Genomic DNA, 27,997 nt, shown 5'->3' on the forward strand with positions numbered 1-27,997 from the left:
ATACCAGGATGGCTGCTTTCAAAAGACCATACCAGTTTCTTTCCTTGTTCAGTCTAATTTTCACTCACTTAAGGTTAATGACTTTTCTCCTACATTATGAATGGGGACTAAAACTGTTTAGCAGTAAAAAAGACGAACATTAAAACTGAGCATAACACATGCAATTAGAAGTGTCACTGAAATTAACACCGGAATTTAATCCAAAAAAAGACCCCCCCCCCCCACACACACACACTGTTCTCAGCAACCTGTAACAGCAATAGGATTGATCTGCAGATGGTAAGAACAAACACAATGTATTTTTAATGTAAATAATCACTTTACTCATCAAACTGTCTTAGTCACAGCTTAAATACCCAAAAAATTTTAAAAAAACTTAATATTTAATTGCAGTCAGTTGCTGTAACAGCATTTTCAGTTCTTTCTACGAGCTTTCTGTTTTATCCTTTTACTTTTCCCAGGTCTTGACTGTTTTTTCATTTTGTTTTTCTTCGATTTTCGGAATTCTGACATGTCAGCAAAACTGTCTTTTGTATTCGTCTTCGAGCCCCTTTTCTTCCCTCCAAATCCAAATTTCTTGTCCTTGTATTTCTTCTTAGCTTGTGCCCTGTTAAAATAAAATTTTACTGTAAAACAATGTCACATTTAACTAATGGCTCTGAGCACTATGGGACTCAACTGCTGTGGTCATAAGTCCCCTAGAACTTAGAACTACTTAAACCTAACTAACCTAAGGACATCACACACATCCATGCCCGAGGCAGGATTCGAACCTGCGACCGTAGTGGTCGTGCGGTTCCAGACTGTAGCGCCTTTAACCGCTCGGCCATCACATTTAACTGTTTAAAATAGCAGCTACTTCTAGTTTCTCAATTTTGCAGTATTTAGCTCAAAAGTTGCAGTTCCTCAAACGAAAAAATTCACGTAACTGTTTATTTATTTGTTTCTCCTATACTTTTTTCCTTCCTCTCTCACATTTCATTATAATTACATTCTTGAGAACACAGTTGATTACTAATTTAAATCACTGTCTCTCTAGTGTAGTAAGGAAGTAAATTTTTAATGTTTTAACTGAAACTGTTTAAGTTTTGGGAAAATAAACACAATCTAGTTTGAACTGTAATGAAGTTAAAATGACTGTTAAAACGTGTGAGAAAGACCTGCATTGCTCATTGCATACTCAATAAATTTTTTATTACACCATCCGCAGTGATAGAAATCAAGCTAACTATGTTGCAGAATCATGATTATGGAACTGTGTACAGTGTGTAAAGTCCATGAATAATAAATGCAATCATAGAGATATTAAACAGGTTCAGGGTCAGTTTTATAAGGTCACTGCAGTAGCTATTGGTATTCTTACACAACATCAAAATGATGGCTGGATATTTGACAAGGCACACCTATGTGGTTCATCAAATATACGCATAAATAAATAATCTAGCAAAAACTAAAATCTGTAGTTAATGATCCAGATAAATAAGTCCTCCCACAAATGCAGGTTTAATGAAAACAACTGACATAAACACAACAACTGCATCATGCTTCAAACATTGCTGGTAAAACAAATAAGCCTCAGCAAAGTTAGATAAGATCAGATTAATGCTTGTTCCATAGATCAAGAATGTGAAATGTGTTGGTTTATCAAAAAGTTTCTTTATATGCTGTAATTCGAGGTTTTATTTTATTTTTTTACTTGTAAGATTACTAATTTATATCTAAAGATTCCTCTATTTAGGAGTAAGAGTTGTCATTCAGAAATTCTTTTAATTTGTTTTTAAATGTTGGTTGGCTATCAGTCAGACTTTTGGTGCGTAACTGGTAAATGAGGAAAGATTTCTGTGGCAGTATTATTCACCCATTTCTGTACCAAAGTTAGATTCAACCCAATGTAGTGAAGTTCAACCTTTGTCCTATTGTTGTAGGTATACACATTACTATTGCTTTTGAATTGGGATGGGTTATTAATACCGAATTTCATAAGAGAATATATATTGCTATCTGGGCTCCAGCTATTATTCTGGTTACGTGCTTTTGTGCAATGAATACTTTTTCCCTTAATGATGAATTACCCCAAAATATGATGCCATACAAAAGCAGCGAATGAAAATAGGCATAATAAACTAATTTACTTATATGTTTATCGCCAAAATTTGCAATAACGCTAATAGCATAAGTAGATGATCTCAAATGTTTCAGCAGATCATAAATGTGTTTCTTCCAATTCAATCTCCAATCAATGCATTCACCCAAAAATTTTGAATACTCCAGCTTAGCTACAGGCTTTTGTTCGAACTCTACATTTATTAATGGTGTTGTGCCATTTACTGCACAGAACCATATATACTGTGTTTTATCAAAACTTAAAGAGAGTCCATTAACAGAGAAACAATTATTTTCTGAAAGACATCATTTACAATTTCCTCAGCTAACTCTTGTTTGTTGGGTGTGATTACTACACTTTTAACATCAGCAAAAAGAACTAGCTTCGCATCTTCGTGAATATAGAGTGGCAAGTCATTAATATACGGTGTATTAGGAACAATAAGGGACCCAAGACTGAACCTTGTGTGACCCCATTGTCGATACCTCTCCAGTTTGCGAAATCTGTTGATTTTCGCACATAGGTAAACTGTTTATTTCAACCTTTTGTACTCTTTCAGTTACATATGAATTAAACCATTTGTGTACTGTCCCACTCATACCATAATGCTTAAGTTTGTCTAGAAGAATTCCATGATTTACATGATCAAAAGTCTTTGTGAGATCACAGAAAATTCCAACTGGTGATGTTTGGTTATTCAGTGCATTTAATATCTGATCAACAAAAGCATATGTAACATCTTCTGTTGAAAAGCCTTTCTGAAAACCAAACTGGCATTTTGTTGGTAATTTATTTTTACAAATATGTGAAGCTACTCTTCAATATTAATGATTACTTACTCTACTACATGAAAACAGAAAACAAATTAGAAGACTGTCATTAAAAAATATATGAATTACATAGTTCTGGATGGTCTGCATAGCTACGAGAGACTTGTGCATTCATCACGTATGAAACAGTGTGGCTGTATCAATAACCAGGCAGTAGGTTTTTCTGTATGAGCAACTAGGAAAGAGCAAACCGCTGTCCAGTTTTAACCTACTGAAAATAGATACAGCAGGTAACCACAGATACGAAGAGAAGTGCAATCACTTTCCTTTCGGCAAGCCGTTCAGACACGATGTATATTTCTTCCCTAAGAATCTTTCGGTCCGTATGTAATCTTAGCACACGTATCTAACATGATCACATAGTTCAAATGAGTACACATTATTTGCAAAATCTGGAGCCTGTGAAATAGTATGTGGCCTAACACAGCATGAAATAAAGGTTCGAAAGTTGCATTCTCAAGCATTCAGCTGAGTTCAAGCATGTCAACATTAATACTGATACTGAGGCATATATTTTAAAGTCAGCTTTGGATTTCACAGTGTGCATGTCTTTTTCAACTTTTGACTTGCAGTAAAACCCAGTAACAACAAATCTATTTTTAATAAATTCCTGCATTTAACAAATATTTCTAATGGCTGGGGTGAAATTTCTGTTGTTGTCCTCAGTCTGAAGACTGGTTTGATGCCTCTCCACAATATTTCAAAAAACTTTTGTTCTCTTATTGTCTTAACACACTATTGTCATATTGTCTTCCGTAGAAGACTGCATTTAGGACAAATACTTTGAGGAAGAGACTTCTTATTCCATGTTAAAATATTATTCTTTTTCAGAGGCACCATGAAACCCCATTTGGGGGTTTTCTGTGCAGACAGTGTACGCACAACCAGGGGAATTCCTGTGAAGTAATTATTAGTTAGAAACAGAGCCAGGAGTAAACAATTAAGTGCAAGTATGGAAATTAATTAACACCAATGATTTCTTTCAGTAGGATTAAGTACCAAATAGTTGTGACATAATGAATCAACACCATAACAGGTGATAGTATACTGTTCGGAAGATGCATGGAACAGCAGCTGCAGTACTTAATACACATCAAGCGAAATACAGCACTTATCTGCATTGATGTGTGGATGAATTGCACTCAAATTCAAGATCAAACAAAAGATCCATTACGTATCTAACACAATGCAACTCTCTCTTCTCTTTACAACATTTTATTGTTTAAAATATTATAACTACTTTAATAACAAAAAACCTTACCATTTATTTTTGCCATCGAACTTAGACCCTTGAGCATTCAACTTTCTCTGTTGTGGCTTTTTGTCATCCAAAAAGTCAAGATCCTGCCGCACCTTCTTGCGAAATTTCTTTACTTCCTCCAACATTTCTTTCTTTTCACTGGCTCTCTTCAGTTTACTCTGCACTTGAATTTGTTTCTGCATTTTACGCATTTGTCGTATTTGGCGAACTTTCTCACTGCGTTCAGCAGCATGTTGTTTTTTCTGAAGATGTTCCCGAACCTGTAACAGGAAGGCAGAACTGAGATATCATTCTTTATTCCTATTAAATTTTCAAGCTGTGTGAAACAAGTAATAAGAAAAGTTAAACATTTCCATCAGTAGGCAGTCCTAGTGAAAAACCATAAAATAATGTAGCAGAAAAAACTTGAAGTTATTTATAGGCTTGCTAAGATGCCATGCTACAATTTAAATAATAAAATGGACTATTAATGATGATGAGTTACATCTCAGCTAAGTATGAATGTCTTTTGTGGAGAGACATAAATAAGAAGCCAACCTTTACAAGGGCTGATGTAAGAAGCTATCAAACTGTCAGTTTCATGACAATATTCATGAATACATAGCTTATATGGACTTCAAACAAGAGCCAGAAGAGCAGAATAATAATAATAATAATAATAATAATAATAATAATAAATTAGGAAAACCTCACTTTTAGTGACAGACAGTAAATGAGAATTTAATGATTAACCAAATAATAACTTGTCATTAGGTATGAGTATGAAGGAAACAGTTGTGAAAAGCATATGCACAGACAAGACTAATATGGCAGTACATGGTACATAAGCATTTCTGTAGTGTCTGAGCAATCCTGTGGCCAGTTCTGCCAGCTGCCACTTAACAACTGAGGGCCTGGAGACCTGAATACACTCTTATAAAGATGCTACCCACATCAGCTGTCAGAGGTGTGGTGCTGCACATGCAAGGTGGACTTTATGACAGCAGTCAGGGACCTGGCTGCCACTGGCGGACATCACAAGTAGTTGCGGGCATGTCGTTTGAATGTCAATACACACTATGCATCCCATAGCGGCCCAACTTCGTCCACTGTGATCAGTAGGTGTAGTAACTGGCAGGTTACTATACTCCTACTTCCTTGTGGAGAGAAAGACCAGGTGGCACCATCCATGATGCTGTGAGTGAAGAGACATCCATGGCGTCCACAGCTGTGCCTGGTGTTGCAGCCAAAAAGTGCAAGAAGTTACCAATCCACTCGGACCAGCACACACAGATGAAACTATTATGAACACAACCCTGCTGCTCGCAAACCCTGGGGAAACCAGTGGACAGGACCAGCGATGGGGATGGGAGCCATCTCGATGTAAGGGTCTATGGTGAGTGATGCCGGTACAAGCAGTGAAGATGATGGAACAGAGATGAGAGGCTCTGGCATTGGAGACCTGGTTTCCATCCTCACTGCGGGTCGTATCTGTTCAGTTCAGTGGCTGCAGGAAGCCATCGGTGCTGACAAAACCCTTGACACCAGGAGTGGACGGGGCAGAGAAAGAATTAGGCAACAGGCCTACAGCCCGAGGAGAGGGCCTTGCGCCCATTCTGGGGCGCAACTGGTTCCGTTAGTGTGCCAAAAGTCAATCTACGGCTGTACATAATGGCCGGAATCCAGTGACTGTGCCATCCATACACCCTGGCCCATACTGGTGTGCCACACGCAAAAGTTGACAAAACAAGGGCTATTTGGGAACGCCTGCCCGGCAGGAAGACATTGCACAGTGTCCACTGCTGAAGGCCAAGCAGAAACTCACTGGGACTCTTGGCTCCAATTGGCTTTCATTCTGTAAGAACTTCCTACCTGGGAAATTTTCTGCATATTTGCACTTCTGTTTCTCGAACATTCAGGAAGGCATTCGGCCTTGTCTTTCGAATGCAGATGGCAGGGAGGTGCCGGGACATGGCAAATGCCACTGCATGTCCTTTTAAGACTGCACCACGAACTGAGGACTACTGTCTGAAATCTGTGTGCAAGGCAAGCCTTATGTGGAGACTTTCGTCAACAGTGACACGACAGTCATGTCTGCTGCCACAGACAGACAATGAATGAAATAAGGAAAATGAAAAAAGGCAACATCTGCTTACAACCAGGAAGTGTCTACAGAGGACCACCAAAATCAACGTTGACTCGCTAGCTATGGCAAAAAAGCAGTGCATGGTACTGTCTGCTGATATGAACGCTTGCAGTTGGCTGCGATAAGGTGTTGCACCTCCTAACTAATGCCCAGCCAAAACACTTGTCAGTGTGCCAATGTTTTGTGCAAGAGGCCCCCAGCAACCCTGATACAATAAGCAGGTGATCTCCTGCCACCATAGTCACTAGAAGTACAACACAAGAAATAAACCCTTCTGTTGACAGGAGAATAATACAATCCAACAGGGAGTGCAATGGTGCAATTCATAAAAATTCCGGAGGTGGTTCAATGCCCGACTTGACTGTCTGCTGTGTACCTCATCTCCATATCTAGTGGAAAACAAAGCAGTTACTACTGGTCAAACAAGGGGTCAGGGCCCGTGAGAAGCTAGGACAAAGCATCCGCATTCACATGTTGCAATATGGGATGAAAATTGATCCCATAATTGTAAGGGGGGCAAGAACAGAGACCAACACTGAAGACTGTGAGCAGCTTTGTCCAGTATGGATGCAGCCAGGCTAAAAAGGGAAAACAAGGGCTTATGGGCAATAATTAAATTAAATTTTTTATGGCACAGACAATAGCAGCAGCTTCTTTTTCCACCTGAGAATAATGTTGCTGAGCTGAGGTGAGTGTTTCTGACACAAAAGCAACAGGCTGTTCAAACCATCTGAACAGTGATGGGCCAGGACTGACCCAGCCCATACTGGGATGCGTCCGTGGCAACTACCAGACATTTGCCAGGTTGAAATGTTGCACTGAGTGAAGACGATCCTTCATCTGCACAAAAGCATCCTCATAGAGTGCAGACCAAACAAAAGGGGCATTTTTCTGAAACAGCAGATGCAAGTGGTGAGACATAGAAACCACTCTTGTAATAAACTTGCTATAGTATGCCACTTTATCAAGTAATGCCTGAAGTTCATGTAGATTAGATGGACAAAGCAAAGCCATAATGGAGTGAAATGTTGTTCCACTGGGCATATGCCTTGCCAGGACATTTCATGATCCATATATACAATGGAAGGCTGGACAAGTAAAGACTTTGTGAGATTACATTTGAGGCCCACAGCCTGTACACCCGTAAACAAAGAATGTAGGTTAAACAGGTGATTCTCCATGGTAGTACATGTCATGCTGATATCTAGATAGTTGATGCAATGAGGAACACTTCTCTCTAACCTGGTCTAAGAAACACTGGCACACTAGCTACCCAAAACATCAGCTGTTGATACTAACAGAGGCTGAAAGGCATATTAACCACAACTAACTGTTTTGATGCATCATCCAACAGAATTTGAAGGTAGGCTTAGGCCAAGTTTATTTTCGAAAAGAAGTGATTCCTACCAACTTTGTGAGCAAGTTCTCTGGCAAAGCATGGGATAAGTTTCTATGACTGCAACTGCATTAATAGTGACCTTGAAGTTGCCACAGACCTGAATCTGACCAGACAGCTGCTTTACAATCACTAAAGGTGTGCACATCGTATTAATTACTTGCAATGACATTAAGCAATCCATTGGGTGATTGGTTGGTTGGGACAATGGGGGAAGAGGGGTGCAAAAAGCACGGTCATTGGCCACACTATTCAAAGTGGCAGAAACAATGCAAACAGCACAGCTCACTCAATGGGAACGAAAAATGGGCAAAGAGGCAAAAGGAGTCAAGGCAGCAGGAAGAATAAAGAAAAGGAGATGGGGGGGGGGGGACAGTGCTCGGGGCACCGGCACTACTGCTGACCCATCCATATCCCCACGTCATATCACGAGCGTGACACAACAGGGACGACACCATGGGAAGAAGACACAAGAAAAGGAGAAACAAAACAGCACAAAAGACTACACAAAACATTCAAAAAAAGTGAATGAGGGTCATCAGCGCGAAGGTAAGGAAAAAGGCCTCCCAAATCAACACCAATGCTAACTGTGGAACTCCAATTCTGGAAGGAATTCAGGTACTTAAATCTGGGAGGACAAACCACTTTCATGGAGAAAACGGTAAGACTGACATAACCTTGCTAGGGTTGTATTCTAACACCTGTGACAAAGAGAGTGGGAGGGTGTATTTAGTGCAAAGGGCCAAAAGGCAGGGACAGTCCAGCAAAATATAGATCACCATCAGGGGAGGGGAGGGGGGGCACAGCAACAGAGGGAGGCAGGGAGGGGCGGGTCACAGCTGACTATGGAGTAAAAAACCATGGGTCAACCTGGTATGGCCAATACAAAGACTGCAGAGGATGGTAGATTCCTGCAAAGCAAGGAAGGAAGAATGCCACATGGTGGGAGTCTCCTTAACTGTACCAATTTTACTGAATGGGGTAGGAGGGCAGTCACGAGGAGCAAGAAATGTAGGGGTGTCAACTCAGTGTCTGCCGACGGACAGCCGGTGGAGAACTGCAACTACAGGGCACAGAAGTAGGAGGATCCTGCTCCATGGGGTCCACAGAAGCATCGGCATGCTTATGCGGTCGGTCGGTGGAATCCAACGCTGAAAAACGGTTGGTGGTGCGAACTGGGTGAGACAGAGGCTGGCCGGGCTAAGTGACCACGTGGAAACACTGTCGAGCAGGGGAGCAGGATCTTCAAGTTGGTGAAGGGGAAGACTGTTTGTCTTTAGCGGACTTCTTCAAGCCCTTCTGGTTAGAGAAAGACTTGAGTGTAGTTTGGCTGGAGGGACAGAGGAAGTCTTCTCTGGAGTACTCCTTCTGGCCTTTCCTGTCTGCCGGTTGTGTAGTGGGAAGCTTCGCCCCTTTAGGTGAGAGTTTGACAGTTTGTTGCACAGCGGGGCAGGGGGACAGTAATGCTACCTTGACACTGGGAGATTTCACAACTTCAGAGCCAAATTTGAGATCACATGTCTGTGTAGCCACATCCCTGATGGAGCGAGAGGTAGCAAGAACTGAACTATAACTGCCACAAGGGAGAACACAGGGTTTGTGACTAGCCAGTAACTTGTGAGCTAGGGTAAGGCACTTTTTTCTTTACCCGAATCTCTTGAACAGCCCGCTTACCTAGATACATGGGACAATCCCAGGAGGAGGCGACATGGCCGCCATTGCAGTTGATACAGTAGGGAGAGGTGGACATTTGCCCTCGTGTGCATCCCTGCCACAGGTTACACATTTGGCCAAGTGTTGACAAGACATTCTCGTGTGATTGAACCGATGACACTGGTAACAGTGCATCGGAATCAGAATTTACGGCCGGACCGTAATGATTTTGTAGTCTGCTTTAATCTTGAACGGCAACACCACCCTACCAAAGGCGAGGGATAGAATGCGGGTGGGCACCAAGGAGGAATCGACCTTTTTCATTACACAATGTACGGCAATGACGCCCTGATCAGAGATGTAAGATTGTATTTCAGCCTCAGTTAGACCGTCAAGCAGCCGGGTGTAAATTACACCAAGGGCAGAATTCAAAGTTGTACGTGCCTCGAAACAAACAGGGTAGCAGTGGAGAAACGAGGCAGCAAGTAGTAGTTGTGCTTGAGCATCAGAAGCTGTCTCTTGCCAGGATTTCACAGGACCAGCAATGGCATCAACACCTTTCTGAACAATAAACGGATTGACCGTGGCAAAGGACTGACCGTCCTCAGTATGTGATACCACAAGGAACCATGGTGCAGTGGGAAGGGTCTTCGAATCAGTCGCCTCATTATGTTTACGTTTCGTCAATGTTGATGCAGAGAATGAGTGACTCATCGCGAGGAAATTGCCCATGATTGTCAGCGTCTCCGTTGGCATGCTCCTTCCCCTTCACAAGGGGGTATACCTGCCTTAGGTGATTGTTCACACCTCAGGTCACATCTCCTGAAAACCTGATGGAGGGACCAATGGGCAATCTGGGAAGGTTACAGCTCAGGCAATCACCCCTTCCTGGGCCTGGCCTGTACCAGGGGGTACATGCGAACCCTACCTGTTGACCTGGGGCTGGAAATTATGCGTTACCCAGTCACCTTTAAAGCGTCAGATGCGTGGGCCGGCCTTCCGGAACACACAGGGAGGAAGAAGAAAAAAAGAGGATCCTCAAATGCCGAAGCGGAGGAACGAGAGGAGAAGGGAAACAAAGAAATGAAAAATGAGCCAAAAAGAAAGTTGAGACTGGTCACAAGTCAGCAACAGAATGCAGAACATTCCCAATAATACCCCAGACATGTTCCTGAAGGGAGGGGAAAAAGAACAGCAAGAGGATGGACACACAGCACAGAAGGGAAAAAGTGCTGCAAAGGCTGGGGTCCCGTGGTAGCCAAGCACAAACCCGTCAAAGAGTGGCTAGCCCGCTGAGGGAGGGGGTGGGGGGGGGGGGGATGGGGGGTTGGAACTCAATGGGGTTGGAACCACCAGAGTGGCATAGGCTTTTGGACCCCAGCAGAGATCCATCCGAATCTGGTGAGAGAGAAAAGGGGGAACAGGATGAAGAGGGAAGATCGAAATCACAGCAGAGAGAAGCACGATGAAGCCCGACCAGTAAATCCACTGCAGGGCAGACAGTGGGCGGATGACATCCGGAAGCCTTGGAGGGAAAGGGGGGGGGCGGGGGCAGAATAGGATGGTAAGGAAAGAGCTTATAGCAATGGAAAAGATAATGAGGAGGTGGGACCGCTGAACCAAAAGTGGCGGGTTCCCAGCACCAACCAGAAGATTACTGACAGGGCTAACACAAAAGGTAACGGTGACCACGTGGATATCACGATGCTGGAGCAGGCCCAAGAGAAACGGTGTGGAAGGAGCAACTGAGCCATAAACTTGACAGCCGTAGTTCAGACGGGACAGAACTAAGGCCCAATAAAGGCGACCAAGAGATGTGGGCAAGAAGGCATAGGATACTGAGTTTATGGAAACAAACAATCTTCAGAAGACAGACATGGGGGCAACCAAATAAGCTTGTTGTCAAAAAGAAGATCCAAGAAACAAAATTGGCAGATCATTGTCAGGTGTTGGGCCTCAAGGTAGAGTTCCGAACCAAGATGGACCGTAGTATGGAGATGGATACAGCCAGCTGTGATTTAAGGAAAGAGAACTGAAAACCATGTGAGAGAGTCCATGCAGAATAGTGCTGGAAGGCATTGAGTGGGTACTAGCCTAGACACACAGAGAGCAAGAGTGACGAACAGCCCAACGGATACCACAAGTGCATTAATAGTGATGAGAAAACGAAGGATACTTAATACAGAACCCTTTGTCATGCCATTCTCCTGGATCTACAGAGAGCTGAGAAAGGGGCCAACCTGAACTTGGAACGAGTGTTGCGACAGGAACTGGCAAATAAAAATAGGGAGGGGCACTGAAGACACCACTGATGGAGTGCATGTAAAATGTGACTGCACCGAACTGTGCCTTAGGCCTTATGAAGATCAAAGAAAACTTCAAGAACATGGTGACACTGAGAAAATGCCTGCTGAATAGCAGTTTCCAACTCAAGCAGTAGATCAGTTTGGGACTGTTCCCCCAAAAGCTGCCCGGTTAGGGAGACAAAAGATCCCAAGATTCGAGAACCCAACAAAGCTGACAGGCCACCATCCGTTCAAATAACTTGCAGGGACTGATTGGCCAGTAACTATTAAGGGAGATGGATCCTTACTGGGCTTAAGGACAGACCCACAAAACTGTCCCTCCACTGAGGATGGAAAACACATTGGAGCCAAATATACTTAAGGCGAGGTTTACTATCTTTCGGTTCAAAAAAATCTATTTTTTTTAATTGCATTTTTGGATCCATAAAAGTGTTTAGAATCCACCCCTGAAACGGTTTTCCTGAATATGCAATTATGCAAGTAATGGGCTTTGTGGCAAAGGTGTTTAAAGGTAATAAGACCAGCAGAGGATGGGTGCCGCTTAAAGCATTGCAAGGCTCAATGGTGATCTCGGTTGGGGTGGCAATAGCTGTGCACCACCATGGGACCAGGTGGCAGTGAAAGGAGTCAATCGAGTAGGGTACAGCAATTCTGACCATGTGAATATTATTATCAGACATGTCATAGACAACATCATCAATACACAATAGAATCTGAAAAAGAAGGGGTAAAAATGACACAGTGGTATGTAGAGACCAATCAGCACAACTGAAAGCCCAAGAAAGTGGTCTGTGGTGACAGACTGACCTGTAGCATAGCCCAAACTGTAGGGTACATTGAAAGGTGATAATCTGGTTGTGAGTTGGCAAAGCCAATTAATGTGCATATGATACCTTATTTGTGGTGACATTATGATCTGTAGTGTTGCTAGAGGTCTAGGTTAGGTTCAAAGGTGACAGTTTGGTTGTAATTTTGCAAAGCAGTATCAAAGGCTTCAGTTAATCCTATAAATTTTCACACAGCTTAAATTCAGTGCATTTAAGCAATTATGCAACATACCTTTTGCATGTGCTCATCCGATTTCGCCATCTGTGCAAAGTAGTCATCAGGTCTCTTCACTGGTATACCAAGGTCTTTGAGTCTAGGAAGAGCCTCTATAACTGCAGCTTGAGCCTGTCTATGAAAATTCATTTCACGTTTGAAGTCATTCACAACTGGGTCATCTGCAGGGTCTAATGGCTTTGTCCCCTTCTTAGTGTTTTTCAGTTTGTTTGCACGCACAGTCTGTGTCTCTTCCAGCTGCAACCAAGAAATAGCCAATTATCTCATCATTAAATCAAGTCACAGCACTTAAATGAACATTTGATAAAGAAAGGATGTACTGATAGAAAAATATGATTCATACAGCAAAATAATTGAAATTTTGTGTCAAACCTAGCTTTCAACCATATCTCCTGCTTATTGCCAACAGTTGGCTTAACCGATTACACCATTCAGACACACCTGCAAGACAAACTCAAACTTTCTGTATCACTGATGTTTGACTATTATTTTTTAACAACGCAAGTACCTCATGGAGACAGAACAATACCAGCAATGGATTGATTTTTGGCAAGACTGAATTGTACCAATGATATGATAGAAGACACATCACGATGTGATGAAAATGAATAGCTCAAAGAAATACACACAAACTATAAGAGTTTTCTCTAAGAAGATGGAACAGTGGTCAGCCATGGCCTTAATGAAGGAACCAACACTGGGCTTGCCCGAAGCGACTTCGGAAAATAGCATAAAATCTAAATTAGGATGACCAGACAGAGCATGGTCCATCTTCCCAAATATGAGGTCAGCATCTTAACAACAGCACTGCCCCGTTTAACTATACTGTAAAATGACTTCTGAGAAAGATTATTTGTATTTTAAACAGTGCTACATCGTGTGGTGAAAAGTTTTTGTACAATTCTTAACATCAACTGCGCCATCTCCCCCTCCCCTCCCCCTCACCCCCCCCCCTCTCTCTCTCTCTCTCTCTCTCTCTCTCTCTCTCTCTCTCTCTCTCTCTCTCTCTCTCTCTCACACACACACACACACACACACACACACACACACACACACACTTACATGCATGGGTGTGCACATGCACATACCCACTTGCCTCTAACATTTGTAAACTTCAAAATTTTAAAAGTGTCTCAAAATATTTTAGGAAAGACATTTACGAGCCAACAAGAGCTGCTGATAAAATAAACATTTATCTGCTACTAGTTTTGACTGAAACAATCCTCATGAGGCAACATAAAATTATTTACAGCAGCCTGTATCCTATCATTTTTACTGTGGCATCTACAAAAGTAAAGTGCATTAATACAGTTAAATAAGCTAAGTAGATTGTCTACATTCAGGTTTCCTACTGCTACGCAGAGTGCACTCTCCACACTCAAAATATCAACTATTATTCAGTGACTACTGCAGATAAGATTTATTCTTTGCACAGAACATTTTTATATGGAGAATGAAAGTAAAATGCAACACACAGGCTGTGGATGTATATATGTATGACACATTTATCCACCCATCTACATTCTAAAGGCTCAATATGGTAATGGAAAGTCCTTAGTGGAATATAAATAATGGAAAGAGTAAAGGTAACAACTTGTCAAATAGTTCACATGCACAGCAAGGCAGCTACATTGTCCCAGCTGACTATGTTGTGCTGGCACAGCAGCTCAACTGAGGTGACAGGTTGTGTCGGGCAGACTGTACAAGTGGAGAAATGGGACAGGGAGCAGGGAGCGAGGGTTGGAGAAGGCTGGCTGACAGCTGAAACGGAGAGGCCAGCAGGCACTAATCTACTTAACTGCATGCTTCACACAGGCTTCAAATGCTTGTTGTTGTGCCTGCCAATGACCTTAGCTTACACCTATCTCAACGTGGTAATACACCACCCGCCCAGTCTACAAAAAATCATAGGTCATTTTATGTCACATCTACTTCTAACCCCTAGCCACACTGGTCATGGCCATGTAGAATACCCTGACCCAAGACCATCTAACACACATACCACCTACTCTCACAGTCTACTTCTCCATTTCATCTCCTCCCCACACTGACTACTTCACATCATCATGCACCGAGAACAACTCCCTTTCCTGCACCAGAATGAGCTCACTGGTGCCACATTCTCACCCTGTACTCCTGCTGCCTCTCCCTGACAGTTATCAACCACCCTTTCCCAAGCTCCCTTCCACCAGACACAACCCCAAACACACTGCAGTGCCATCATAATGCAGTCAGTTGTGCAAATGAAACACTGCAGGTGTATGTTTACCCTACAGCTCTGAATGATTTGTGTGAAAGCTAGCAATGTTCTCAATCTGGTTTACATGCCTCTTGATGACCGAATGGTGAGTTGTTATCTTTACACAGGAGGTTCTACTGTGGTTCACTGGAAAGACGCACTAAATACTGTATTTTGTTCACAAAAGTTATGTTTGCTGAAATGGATCAATCTCCATCATGACAAAGAGTATGTACATACACAGAATACAATAACTTTGTGATTAACAGATTGCAGTGGCTGGATGCAATGTTTTAGTGTACAGCAAGCCATGCATAAAAAGACTCAGATACTTTGAAACTCACGACATACTTTGTATTTGGCATTAAATAAAGAGCAGAGATTGGCTGGCAGCTGGCCCTAACCATTCAGATTGTACTAATAGTAATCATAAAGTACTTTAATCAATATGTAATAGTGTATGTGTCTACTGGTATGTTTAAGCTGGTCTGTGTTATAAATCTTAGGTTCCAAAGTCTTAAGAATAACTTAAATGGATGACACAGAGGATCACGAATTCCTTCCAACTTGCCATGAAACCACTGCACTATATCTAGTACTGAAATTGGAGGCCTCTTACCAGAACACTAAATCAATTTAACAGTACATAATAATAAATTTAAGGCAAGCCATTCCAGCTTGAGTAGCCACACACAAGCAACAGGACAAGTGAGTGAGTGCAGAAGTTGGCAAACAGCTGAGACACGGGCAGTCAACTATCCAGCCCACAACATATGCAATCCTACTGGCTTGAGAGAGTGCCTGGGGGTAGGGATGGTCAAATAACTCAACTTGTGCTGAATCTGGTATGAAAGTGGTGCAGTAGCAACACCTGGCAGGTAGCTTAACCACCTGTGCCTGTCCTCAGGCAAGCTGACACTCTCAGTCACTTGGGGAGCAATGGAACAGCCTAATATAAGGAAATGGTAAAGAATCCATTTGACATTATAAAATAATTTGTCAAAGACTGTTAGATCAAACATACTGTAACATGAGACATCCAGCTACTCATTTGAAGGCATATATGTATGGGCAGAATGTGTTATCACAAATATGCTTCCAGGCAGGATGAGCATTCCAAGAGAATTGAGAGAACCCAAAATGGTACAAGATTGTAAGGGCTCACAAGTTCAGGAATTCTGCCAACAATCCAGGAATCACACCAGCCCATATCCCTTTATTGATGTTATTGTGAAGTGAAAAGGTCACGGAAGCACTAAATGCAATCAACACTATGGTAGATGAGAGGTACAAGTGTGTTGGGGTTGTTATGAACCTCAGGTAAGGTGGTGATGTAGTTTATGACTATTCTTCCTTGTCTGAACTTTTTCCACCAATTTTGGTCAATGTAGCCAAGTATTCACACAAGATTTTAGAAAACTTGCATATTCTCCATACTGTGTTAACAAATTACAAAGAGACCTTTTCAGTGTTAGCATTATTATGCTCCTATCCAGAAAAGCATTACACTGTTCTTTCCTGAAAATCAGGTAGGCTTCCTGGACTGTCCTGTTCAAAACCATAACCACTGAAGATGTGAGCAACGATTGACAGTATCATGACACGCGGAAGAAAATTCGAACAAAACTTAATAGCAACCCCTCCTTTACAAATAAATGCTAATAGGGAAACACAATATTCCATGCAGCTAGTTACAAGTCTGTCATCTTTGACATAATCAGCAATGAATGTCCACAAAGTTTCAACCACCTAATTTAAAGATACATACTACAACAGATGTCAACTCTCAATATTGATGACACCTGGGGAATTTAAAAAGAAATTACTTGAACAAATGCAATCTACTTCTTGGGAAAAAAAACTCTAGTTAAGAAGTTGGCAAGATGGTACAACACTGTACATAAGTTCAGGAGGATGGTGGTTCAAATCCCCAATCAGCCTAAATCATTTAAAGAAAATGTTGGGATGGTTTCTTTGAAAGGGTGCACAGACAGTTTCCTTCCCTGTCTCTCCCTACTCTGAGCTCACTCCCCTTTTCTAATGATATCATCATTGTCATGCTAAACCCTAATATTCCTTCCTACTTGGATTAGAGAGATTAAGAGTATACATATAGATCTCAAGTTAGATTCGATAAGTGAATGGAAAACAAGAGATACTAATAATGTAATTAAGTACTCTCTAGCATAAACTGTAAAATATATTATGTATGTACACATCTGGACTGCCAATACTTGGTTTAAACACCATCAACAAACATTATACACACGGAAAGCTCCAGGTGATACCGACATATATCAAATAGACTTTGTTATAATCAGAGATTCAAAAACAAGACTAAAATGACAAAAACCTTTCCAGGTGCAGACGCTGATACAGATCATAATTTACTTGTAGCAGATATTAGGACAACATTAAAGAACAGATAAAAAATAGGCTGTTGAGAAATGAAGAACGAGAACTTTAAGAAAGAGTACAGTTACTACGTCAAAAATGAACTGGAACATGTAAGGAGAAGTGCCGAAGTCACTGAAGAGTGGAATATCATCAGACATACAATGCTCAAAGTATTAGAAAGAGAAACTGGAGAGGTGAAAATAAGAAGACATAAGAAAGACTGGACGACAGGAAGGGAGTATCTTGGATAAAAAGGATGAGCACAGGAAATGGAAAAATGACAGTTCTGAAGAAGACAGTACAGAAAACTGAACAATTAATTAATGGAACCGAGCGAGGTGGCGCAGTGGATAACACACTGGACTCGCATTCGGGAGGACGATGGTTCAATCCCGCATCCGGCCATCCTGATTTAGGTTTTCCGTGATTTCCCTAAATCGCTCCAGGTAAATGCCGGGATGGTTCCTTTGAAAGGGCATGGCCGACTTCCTTCCCTAATCCGATAAGACCGATGACCTCTTAGTTTGGTCTCTTCCCTCAAAACAACCTAACCCCAACCCAACTAATGAAGCTAACTGAGCAGGCTAGAGTGGATTGGAAGAGGCAACAATGTGAGGAAATAGAACTGGAAAGAAAAGGAAAATTGGAGTAAATGTACAAATCGGTAAAATTCTCAACAAAAAGAGAAGTAAGGAAAATAAGCAAACATGAAATGTTAAATAAAGTTTGGAAGAAGGCAGTACATACAGACAAGGAGAAGTAAGTTTAGATGGTTTATGCGGAAGAATTATATGGCACCCAGGCTGATAATACCAGTCTGGTTTTGCAAGATGAAAGGGACCACAATAAAGAAGACCGAGGTCCTAAGACACCGAAATGGGAATTTGAGAAAGTAATCATGGAGCTCAGGGAAAAGAAAGCATTGGGCTTTGAGATACCATCCAGGCAATGAGAATCTTAGGTAAAAATTCAATAGCTAGATTGACTGATATGGTAAACAGAATTATGAAACAGGAATTTGGGCTCACTATCTACTTAAGGGCACATAGTACTTCCATATTTTGTGAAAACAGCACAGATGCTCTATATGATCGTCGAACTGTAAGGGCAGCAGTGGAAGATCGTACAACTACCACAGCACAGATAAGAGGGCTTGTGAGCCCAGATGTGCCAACATGAACCGTTGTGAGCCAGTTATTAGCAGAGGTATTATGGGCACACACACTTCTAGTCCTCCGTCCACTCACATCACAGCACTGATGTTCACAGCTCAACTGGTGCCATCAGAGAATCACTTGGAGCATTGTCTCTTAGACTACATTAATTCAAGATGTGCTGGCCCTACTTCAAGCCTTATGGTCTGGGGTACAGTAAGCTACAGCTCTTTTTCGCTTTTCGTGTTTCTGGAGTGGACACTAACCAGCACTCAGTAGATGTGGAATATTATTAGACACATTTTTTTGTCATTCTTGCAGCAGGAAGGTGATGTGTTGCTCCAAAAGGATGATGCTCAACCACACACTGCCCATGAAACTCAATGTGCTCTGAAAGATGTGCAGCAACTTCCCTGGCCAGCATGATCCACAGACTTGTTTGCAATTGAGCACATGTGGGATATGATGGGACAAGAAATTATTTGTGCGACTCATCAACAAAGAACTCTTACAGAACTACATGAACAGGCCGGGCAGGTGTGGCATAATGTATCCCAGGAGAGTATTCACCATCTATACAATACCAAAGTCAGTGCCTGCACTGCCACCCATGGAGGCTGCACAACATATTAATATGGATGTCTCAGCATCAGTTGATACCTGGTAGCTCAGTGCTATCAATCTGTAAATGTGATCATTTCATGTACTCCAAATGCACTGTTGCAAAAATAAATCCTGAGCGCATTGAAAACCTCCAAATGGGTGTACAACATTTTTACCAGCAGTGTACAATTTACAAAATGAATATATAATTGCTTAAATGAAATCACATTGGCTTATAAATAGAATTCTATTTTAATTCATCATCATGTGTAAAATTCTGAGGTATATTGAAATATAATTTCATAACCAGATATTGATATCTAAGAATCTTTTTTGATAATGGAAGTGGCAAAATATGAAGACTGGCAGTTTATATTGCCTGAAAGTAAATGAACAACAAACTAGTAGGAAGGGTCTAAGAAATGTTACAAACAGCATCACTTATGACACAAAAAATCTGTATCACTGGACTGCTTTGTAAACCAGTTACTCTTAAATTTTCTTTTATTGAATTTCCTGTTCTGTGACTGACAGCATTTATTGCACACTAATGAACATCTATACTCACAAAAATCTGCAAAAACATTCACCAATACAAAAATAAACAGAAACAAAGCTTTGATAATTAACAGATGCTGGAAACTGGTAGTGTTACAAACATACAGAATACATCCCAAAGAGAATCACTGGAAGCGAAAATGTTCGAGATGTTTTGCAAAATAGTAATGGTTTCCTCTCATTTAAATGATGGGGGAAAGGCAGTGCATACAGCCATGCCTCAATTTTTTTTATTATTATTTTAAACTCAGTAAAGTATATACCTATGTAAGTGTCCTTAAAGACCATTCTAGCACCTTTACCCAAAAATTGCAAAGCGAAAGAATGCAAAGACTGTAAGACAATCCGCTTTATCAGTCATGTTACAAAGTCTAACAAGAGTCATATGAAGGAGAACTGAAAAGGAAACTGAGGAAAATACTGGGGAAGCCAAATTTGGTTTCAGAAAGAGTCAAGGAACAGGAGATGCTATGGGCCATTCCACATCAAATCACCCAGGTCATGTTGCCCATCATCTTAGATTTTCATGAAACTTTGCACATTTCCTTATACTTAAAATACAAGAGGCTGCCTCATGAAAGTACAGACCCAAAAGTTATAAATTTAATTGAAATCTTTTCATTACAAGGCTAATTTTATTTAGGGTGTCAAATTAGCATTTTTAAATAACAATTATTATAGCCACACTAATGTTAATTTAAAATGTACATGTTCAGCGGTGAAGATCCCTGAAACTATCAATGAAACTTCTTAAGAGAATCTCTGTTTTTAATCCACTGTGACAAATTAATATTCTGTTAACTTCATGTCCTTTTCATTAAAGTAATACATTCTGCCTAATGATGTTGATTTAGGTACACCAACAGCACATAAGATGTTTTCCAAAGACACAAAACAAGAGTCTTCCTTCTCAGGCCAAACAAATGACACTGCTGGTCCAGTTGGGTGGAGAAAAAGTAGTTCAACATCTCCTCCATTGTCATAGACATTTCTGGTGAAGGCAAGGTACTACCTGTCATCATATACAGCTTCTACAAAAGAATTTTTTGAGGACAAGTGCAAGTCCATCGTGAGACATTTTCACTGAATGAAAAAATTAAGTAAGGCTTTTCAGAAGTTACCCTTCTAATCTCTAAAGAATCACAATAAAATGGTTTGTAATGCTGAAAATTCCCAGTACCAGGTATTGTGTGGGTTGTCGAAAATCTCTTCTCGGGGTTCTTGCATAGGAGATCTACGTTGACTTCCTCTAAGAAGTGAGAAAAACATTTGTTAATATTAGCTTTGCAGAAATCAAACACCTGATGCAGTTGTTCTTCGTGCATCATCCGCTAGTTGAAGACTAGCTCTTCTCAATATACGCTTCCAGAGTTGCCACAAGTTATCCTAAGTGAAATTCTCTGATTTCCAGATAAGTTTTGGCATTTTCCCCTGACAAATTTGTAGATCTCAAGGGTAAGTAAAGACATAAGTTGACAAAAAATATGACCACTTCCGTATTTCTACAACATGTGAGAAAAAAAATCTTGAGTACTAACATCAACATCTTTCTTAATGAACTGTTTTTAGATGGAGAAAGTGAGCCAAATGCTTATGTGTTTGATTAAGACGACTGTTGTTATTTTATTTCAATAAAATGAAAGATCTGGTGACAAAATAAGCATTTCCTTGGAGTCGCAAGACAGATTTGAAATACCTTCATCGATTTCAGAAATAACCTCTGGAAAAAGTAGGCCTCCTGAAAGAAGTGTATAAGGCGGGAAGAGTTGTGCAAACCAATACTATTGGTGACTGCCAATAGAATTTTGGTTCTACTACGTTCGTTATTGTCAGTTATTACCCACACTGTGTTACATCTATTATTTTACAAGTGTAGTGTGATTTTTCTTTTGAGAAATGTATGAGTACACAGTGTAAAAACCGCCAGCAACTGCCACACTTTTCTTCTTCTTCTTATCGTCCATATGTTGTAATATATAAACTACTTTCGAAGTGCCAAACTATACTACTATAAATAAAATTTCTACAAACCACCACACAGTACATTGTACTTGCAGTGAGACAGTCGCAATTCCTGAAATCCATAGTCTGTGGCCTTTGGCCTGCCAAGGAGCAGCTTGGTCCTGGATCCATGAATCAACCATGAAAATCCGCCACATTATGCTAAACAAAAAACAGACCCAGCCTGTGGGCATATCGCTGAGACTAGATCCGATGGGCAGGGCCTGCATTAGTGCGAAACGACGGGCTTCAGATCGGCAGGCCTGATCCATTAGATATACCTGCAGAAATGGCCTGCGGTTTTGGTTCATCAAGGAAATCCACTCTCATGACCAGCTATTCACTAGTCACAGATGACATATTGACAATGTGAGACTGTGGTGATCAATCCATGCAACACATGCAACAAGTAACTTGCACAAATATTCAGAGAATCAATACTAATGATGATAGGTAGCAACCTCACCGTAAAGATGATCGCTGAGCCACAGACAGGCACATAGAAAAGACACTCGCTATCTCACAACTAAATTTTCAGCCATAGGCTTTGTCAGAAAAAAGAGAGCACACACACATTCACACAATCACACAGACACAACTCATGCACACATGACTGCCATCTCCAGTTGCTGATCAACAATATCTGAGAATCAGATCCAAACAAACCACTCCTCACGCCTCCCTGCATCTCGGCAGCTGCTAGGCTAATAGCAAGAAGTGGTGGTAGCACTGACTGAAAGCTGAGGGCAGTGGTAGGAAGGAGAGAAGCAGTAAGAATGAGACGGAAGCAGCACACATTCTCAGCTGCACCCAACCAGCGATGATGCATGACATCTCAGTAAACAATCCATTTCATCTACAGAGACATATACAAGATTTTTTTTTCCAGAGTTTTTTTCAAATCTCCCTAATATTTTGCTGATTTCCCTGGCACATTTGACGTTTCACAGTATTTCCTGATTCCAGAACTTGTGGCAACTCTCTCTCTCTCTCTACAGTTCCTCCCAAACTATCACACACAGATTTGTCATGGCTAGTGGCAAAAATGGAATGAACAGCATCAATAGAAAAATCGTTTTTGCGCTCACAGAAATTTTTAAAGCTTTTTCTATTCTTAAGCTGAGCAGCATATCCATCAGGGACTAATGCACTTTCTTCACTTGTGGGTATTGTTCTGCCAGCAACTTATTTATGGATAGCATATACAAATTCTACACCATGCTCCATATCACCACTTATAAAGCAGTGGTTCAGTATTACCAATTTACTTTCTTCATTTACAACTAAACATACACAGGATGGATTGTACAGCTGCTGCTTGTCCAGTGGTAACTCTGAATTTCATTCTGAATTACAAAACTGTAGTTTTAGTTTTCAGCGAAGTCCATTGCCAGAATTGTTTTTTCTGGGGTTAGATTTTCTTTCAATTTTTTCAATGATCCCATTTAAAACAAGAGCACCATTATCTTAAGTTGCAAAGGGTGAGTCTTTTTTGCATATACAAATTCTTCTGAATGCTAACTGTGTCTTTTGCTCCTGGTAACATTCGAATATATTCATCATTTTGGTACAGATCTTTAAAACTTCATCAGCAATAACTCTCTCCCTTTTTGGTTTACGAATTGATAAAATACTCATTTCTGTTTTGAGTTTCCTTGCTTGTCGAACCACATATTCACTAACATTAAATTATGACATTATAGTTTCTTTTGTCGAAGAGGGTGGATGCAAAGTTAAAATTTGGATTTTTTCAGGTAGTCTTAAACTAGCCACTTTTTCTTTCATTAACAATACCATGGCATCAAAACCTTCGGCTTTCTTAAAAATTTCACCATCAAATTTTTCTTCTCTACATTCAGAATCTTCAATACTGCAAACCTTTCTTTCCAAAAAATGGTTCACTTTTTCTAGCTTCTTTTTGCCATACGAAGCCTTGCCATGATTTGGAATGGAGTGAAGTTTTAGCTCCACTAATCATGTAAAGTTTTATTTGCCTTCTGATCTTTTAGTACTGATTCGTGAAACATCATCTCAGGTCATCTGCATCACTTTCATTTCTATCACTGATGTCAGTTTTCTGTTCACAAATCTTATATGTTGTGCAAAGTTTTTAGCCTGGTTTTGTATAGATTCTTTTAGCACTTAATGTTTCAGACAAAGACAAGCAAACTGACCTCAAAGATTTTTTTAACTGTTTGTGTGTTTTGAAAGTATCACATGTTCTTTGATTAATTTCAAAAATGGCTCTGAGCACTATGGGACTTAACATCTGTGGTCATCAGTCTAATTTCAAAAACTTAAGTTATAGTATCTATGGCGTCCACAAATAGTAACACTTTCTTGATCTTGCGGGAAGCTTATATTGGATTGCAGCAATATTAAATCTCGTTTGTCTTCACTCAGCTCGATAGTGCATGAATTCACATGGTAAACTGCAATTAACTGAGCACTAAGTCACTTAAAACATGCTTTATACAAGTGGCATGATAGGGCCGCACCACAAACAGGTATTACCTGTCTCTCAGAAAGACAAAAAGCAACTGAGACCAAATAGACAAACTGTTGGAAGCCAGTTATTCTCAACAATGAATGTCACCAATTGTTGGGTTGTTTTCATGCCTATACAGGTTTCAAACAAGCTACTGCTGTCGAAGAACACTTTTTAATCACTGTGAGCAGGGATTGGCTGAACACACAAATCATATATAGTATAGTTTTTAAATACTTACTGAATTAGTCAAATGAAAGGAAATAAATTTTCACATTTAAAGTCAACTTGCCTGACTACAATGAGTTATACTTAAATAGGCTAATTTGATACCCTTGCATCTGAGGCAGTGAGTCGATGAACTTGCTTAAAATGACCCTTTTCCATCATAGTGGAAAGTATTCTGATTTCAATTGTGTGTGTCTAATAGCAGAAGGCCCATTAAAATTTTTATTTTATTAGAAATCTTACAATATAGATGATTATTTAAGACCAGAATCAGGTTCCCAGCAGGTTGGAGAAACGTGAGAAGCACTTTTCTATATCCTCACAATTTTTCTGAAATCGAAAATTGACAGATATTATATTATTTTTTAAATTTCTTTGTAACTTTATTGCTTAAACAATTACATGTCTGTTACATATGTGCTTCTCTTAACTTAAAAAAAAATCAAAATCAAAAGCTTCATAAACACCACAGTTATGGGCATTTATGTAGGTATGTACCATTTTGCGCTGACATTCTTGCAGAGTCCAGTTATCAATATATCACTGGATTTAAAATTAGACTTAAAATAAAGTTTTAGTCTGAGACCAAAACGATTTTGCAGAAGTTCATATGTTCTAAGTATACGCCAATGTGCAAAGTTTTGTGAAAATCTTAAGTAGAGGTTACAAATCATTGAATTATTGTGTGTTTTGACATGGAATGACCCTATATATGGTCTGAGAATTATTGGATAAAGAACACTAGAAATGAAAAAAGAGGTGTATATTTGTTTTATTGATTGGGAGAAGGCTTACAACTGGAATATAATGCTGAGAATTTTAAAAGTTGTGCATAGACTGGAGAGAGAAAAGTTTAATTAGGGAGATGTATACAAAAGTAAGAGTATGGAGCGAAGACACTGAAGAGATTACATTGGAAGGAGAGTACAGCAAAGATGCTCACAGTCACCAAAGCTGTTCAATATACATAGAGGGGATCTGATAGGTCAGGCACATGAGGCTGCAAGATACACTGTAATTGGGGGAGAAATGATAACGACTATAAAATATGTGGATGATCAAGTGGTGCTGGCAGATTCAGAAGAGGAGCTTCAGATGATTGAGAGTATTGTAAGAAGAGGCAAGGCGTATGGAATGAAGACGTAAAAGGGAAAAAACAAAGGTGATGAGAATAAGTAAGAAGGAAGCTTCAATTAACACATTCATAGACGGAAAAAAAGAACAAGTAAAATCTTTCTGTATCTGAGAAGTTTAGTGGCATGGAAGGGAAGCTGTACAGAAAAAGTAAGGAGGATATCTATGGGAAAGACAGCATTTGAAAAGGTGAAAGGTGCAGTAGTTACCGCTATCTAGAAGAATTCCAATTGAACTGAGAAAAGATTTGCTAAATTCACGTCTAAAAGGTTGCGTTATACAGCAGTGAATCATGTAGATTTAAAAAGAAAGAAGAAAGATACTTAGAAAGTTTTCAAATGTGGCTATGGAGAAGAGTGCTTAAGGTAAAGTGGACTGACAGGCTTAAGAATCATGAAGTAATGAAGTAAATACGAAAAGTATAAAAATTATTGGAAGTCATCACAAACTGAAAAAAAGAGCAAGGCTGGGACATATACTGGTACTGCTTACGAATTGTCTACAACGAAGAATTAGAGAGAAAAGTTGAAGGGATAAGAGGAGGAGGTAGAATCATAATTGGTCGATGGATGACATTTGAAGAGGACATACATACAAACAGTTGAAGGAAGATGCTCACAACAGGACACAATGAAAAGCCTCTAGTTGAAACCTGTCATAGACCGATACACTAAAGTAGATGTAGATGAAGAAGAAGAAGAAGAAATGCAGGTCGACAACACTTAGTGACATACTTACTCAGTCACAGACTACACACTTACTGAGAGATGGGTGCAAAATGAGAATTTCTAAACTGATATTTAAATCTAATTATAACAAAATTTAACAAAAGATCTCAACTGGATTGAAGTACTTTTAGTTTATGTGTAAGTTATATCACAGAGCGTGTGGAAGTAAAATTAGGCCTACTATTAGTTGCAGATGACATTATAGAAAACACTATCTAAATATGTCATCTTATTAAGTAATTGTTTGACAAGAGCTGTATTTTCAGATCAGAGGTATCTTACATGCAATGTTCAGTACTATGTTTCAGTGACAATATATCATAATGTTCATATAATATTATGATTACATTGCATGAACAGTTACTAACAACAACAAATCCTTGTATTTCATTTAAAAAATTCCTTAAATGCTGCTCACATATATGTATAGATAAATAGAGTACAAAAAAAGTCACTGAAATACACAAAGAGAACATTACCAATAAGATACTGCTGATGATGGACAATGTCCAAAATTAGTCCAGTGTAACAAAATACTAGCACAAAGCACATTAGTCAAACAGGTAATTAATAACAAGACATATTTACACATTTTACAAGCTGCAGGGCTTACGTGTTTATTTCTTTAAAAAAAAAAAGGTCGTATGTCTGTTGTAGCTGTTCTGTCCATCTATATGAAGCTTCAGGCTCATCTCTTCATCAAGAGGGCAAAATTCATACGTGCTACAACTTACTACTATAGCCCACACAAAAACCTTTGATGTCATGGACAAAACAGAACCGGAAAAAAGATTTAAAGCAGCCAATGAAACGATTTGTTGTCAAATAAAATTACCTTCGCTGCTAACTCTGGTGCGACGGGGGCATGACCAGTAACAAGGTCAAGCCGTTCAATCCATGGAAGACCCAACCGAAATCCTGACAAGCACTTTTTAAGTTCTGCCTGAAAAAAAGGAAGAGGAAAAAATGGTACTGACAACAATGCCATTATGAAAATACAAAAAGGACGACGAATGTACGTGGGCAATACTTTGACTTTGAAGAAATGTAAATGGCTAAGAAAAAATACTCACCACATTATTTTTAAAAGTTTTCTTTTCTACCTCTGCTACAGCATTCAGGCCAGGCTTCAACACGCCCTTCTCGAAGGCTTCCTGAAGCTGAAATTAAATGGACAAAAACTATAAAACAAGATATGGAACTAGCTTGATAACAGACATACTAATCGATATTCTTTACACCACACCTGAGAATCAGAGTCGTAGTCTATTTCAGCGTCTGACTCGATATCAGACATGATGCACACAAGGATTATCTCCGTACAAATTTCATACACATCTCTTCAACACAGACACATTCCACAAACTACGAGACACAAGCAATCAAATCAACCATGTGCCGTGTGCGTATACAAACATTGCTTGGTAACATCTCTGATACCACCACAGCAGTGCCGCCAACTTGTTTTATTATCCTTTTTTGTCTAGACATGGATCTAATGTAGTCTCGCTGCAACTGACATGGGATCTCACCAACAACGTTAGGGATTATACCAATTCACACTGGACGTCACGTCATGTCAAAACATTCCGCAATGCATTTCAAATGGCGGCATCACACACATACCGTCACGACATGTGAAGGTTTCCCGGGAAGACGGTTTCGACGGTGTAGTTTCATTTCACTTTTCATTGGTCCTTTTAATCATTTGTTGTACAAGGTATACAGTA

General features: G+C 40.1%; 1 protein-coding gene across 1 annotated transcript; it reads right to left on the reverse strand.

Moving 5' to 3' along the window:
* Positions 1-327: 327 nt before the first annotated feature.
* On the reverse strand, positions 328-27,720 carry LOC126234656 (probable rRNA-processing protein EBP2 homolog). The gene is made up of 6 exons (XM_049943388.1): positions 27,514-27,720; positions 27,341-27,427; positions 27,103-27,210; positions 12,735-12,974; positions 4,196-4,455; positions 328-607 (listed from the first exon to the last, which is right to left on the reverse strand). Exons 1-6 carry the CDS (start codon positions 27,562-27,564, stop codon positions 415-417), a joined length of 939 nt encoding a protein of 312 aa, XP_049799345.1. The 5' UTR covers positions 27,565-27,720; the 3' UTR covers positions 328-414.
* Positions 27,721-27,997: the final 277 nt, after the last annotated feature.

This window comes from Schistocerca nitens, chromosome 2 (assembly GCF_023898315.1).
Source record: "Schistocerca nitens isolate TAMUIC-IGC-003100 chromosome 2, iqSchNite1.1, whole genome shotgun sequence".
Classification (NCBI taxonomy): domain Eukaryota; kingdom Metazoa; phylum Arthropoda; class Insecta; order Orthoptera; family Acrididae; genus Schistocerca; species Schistocerca nitens.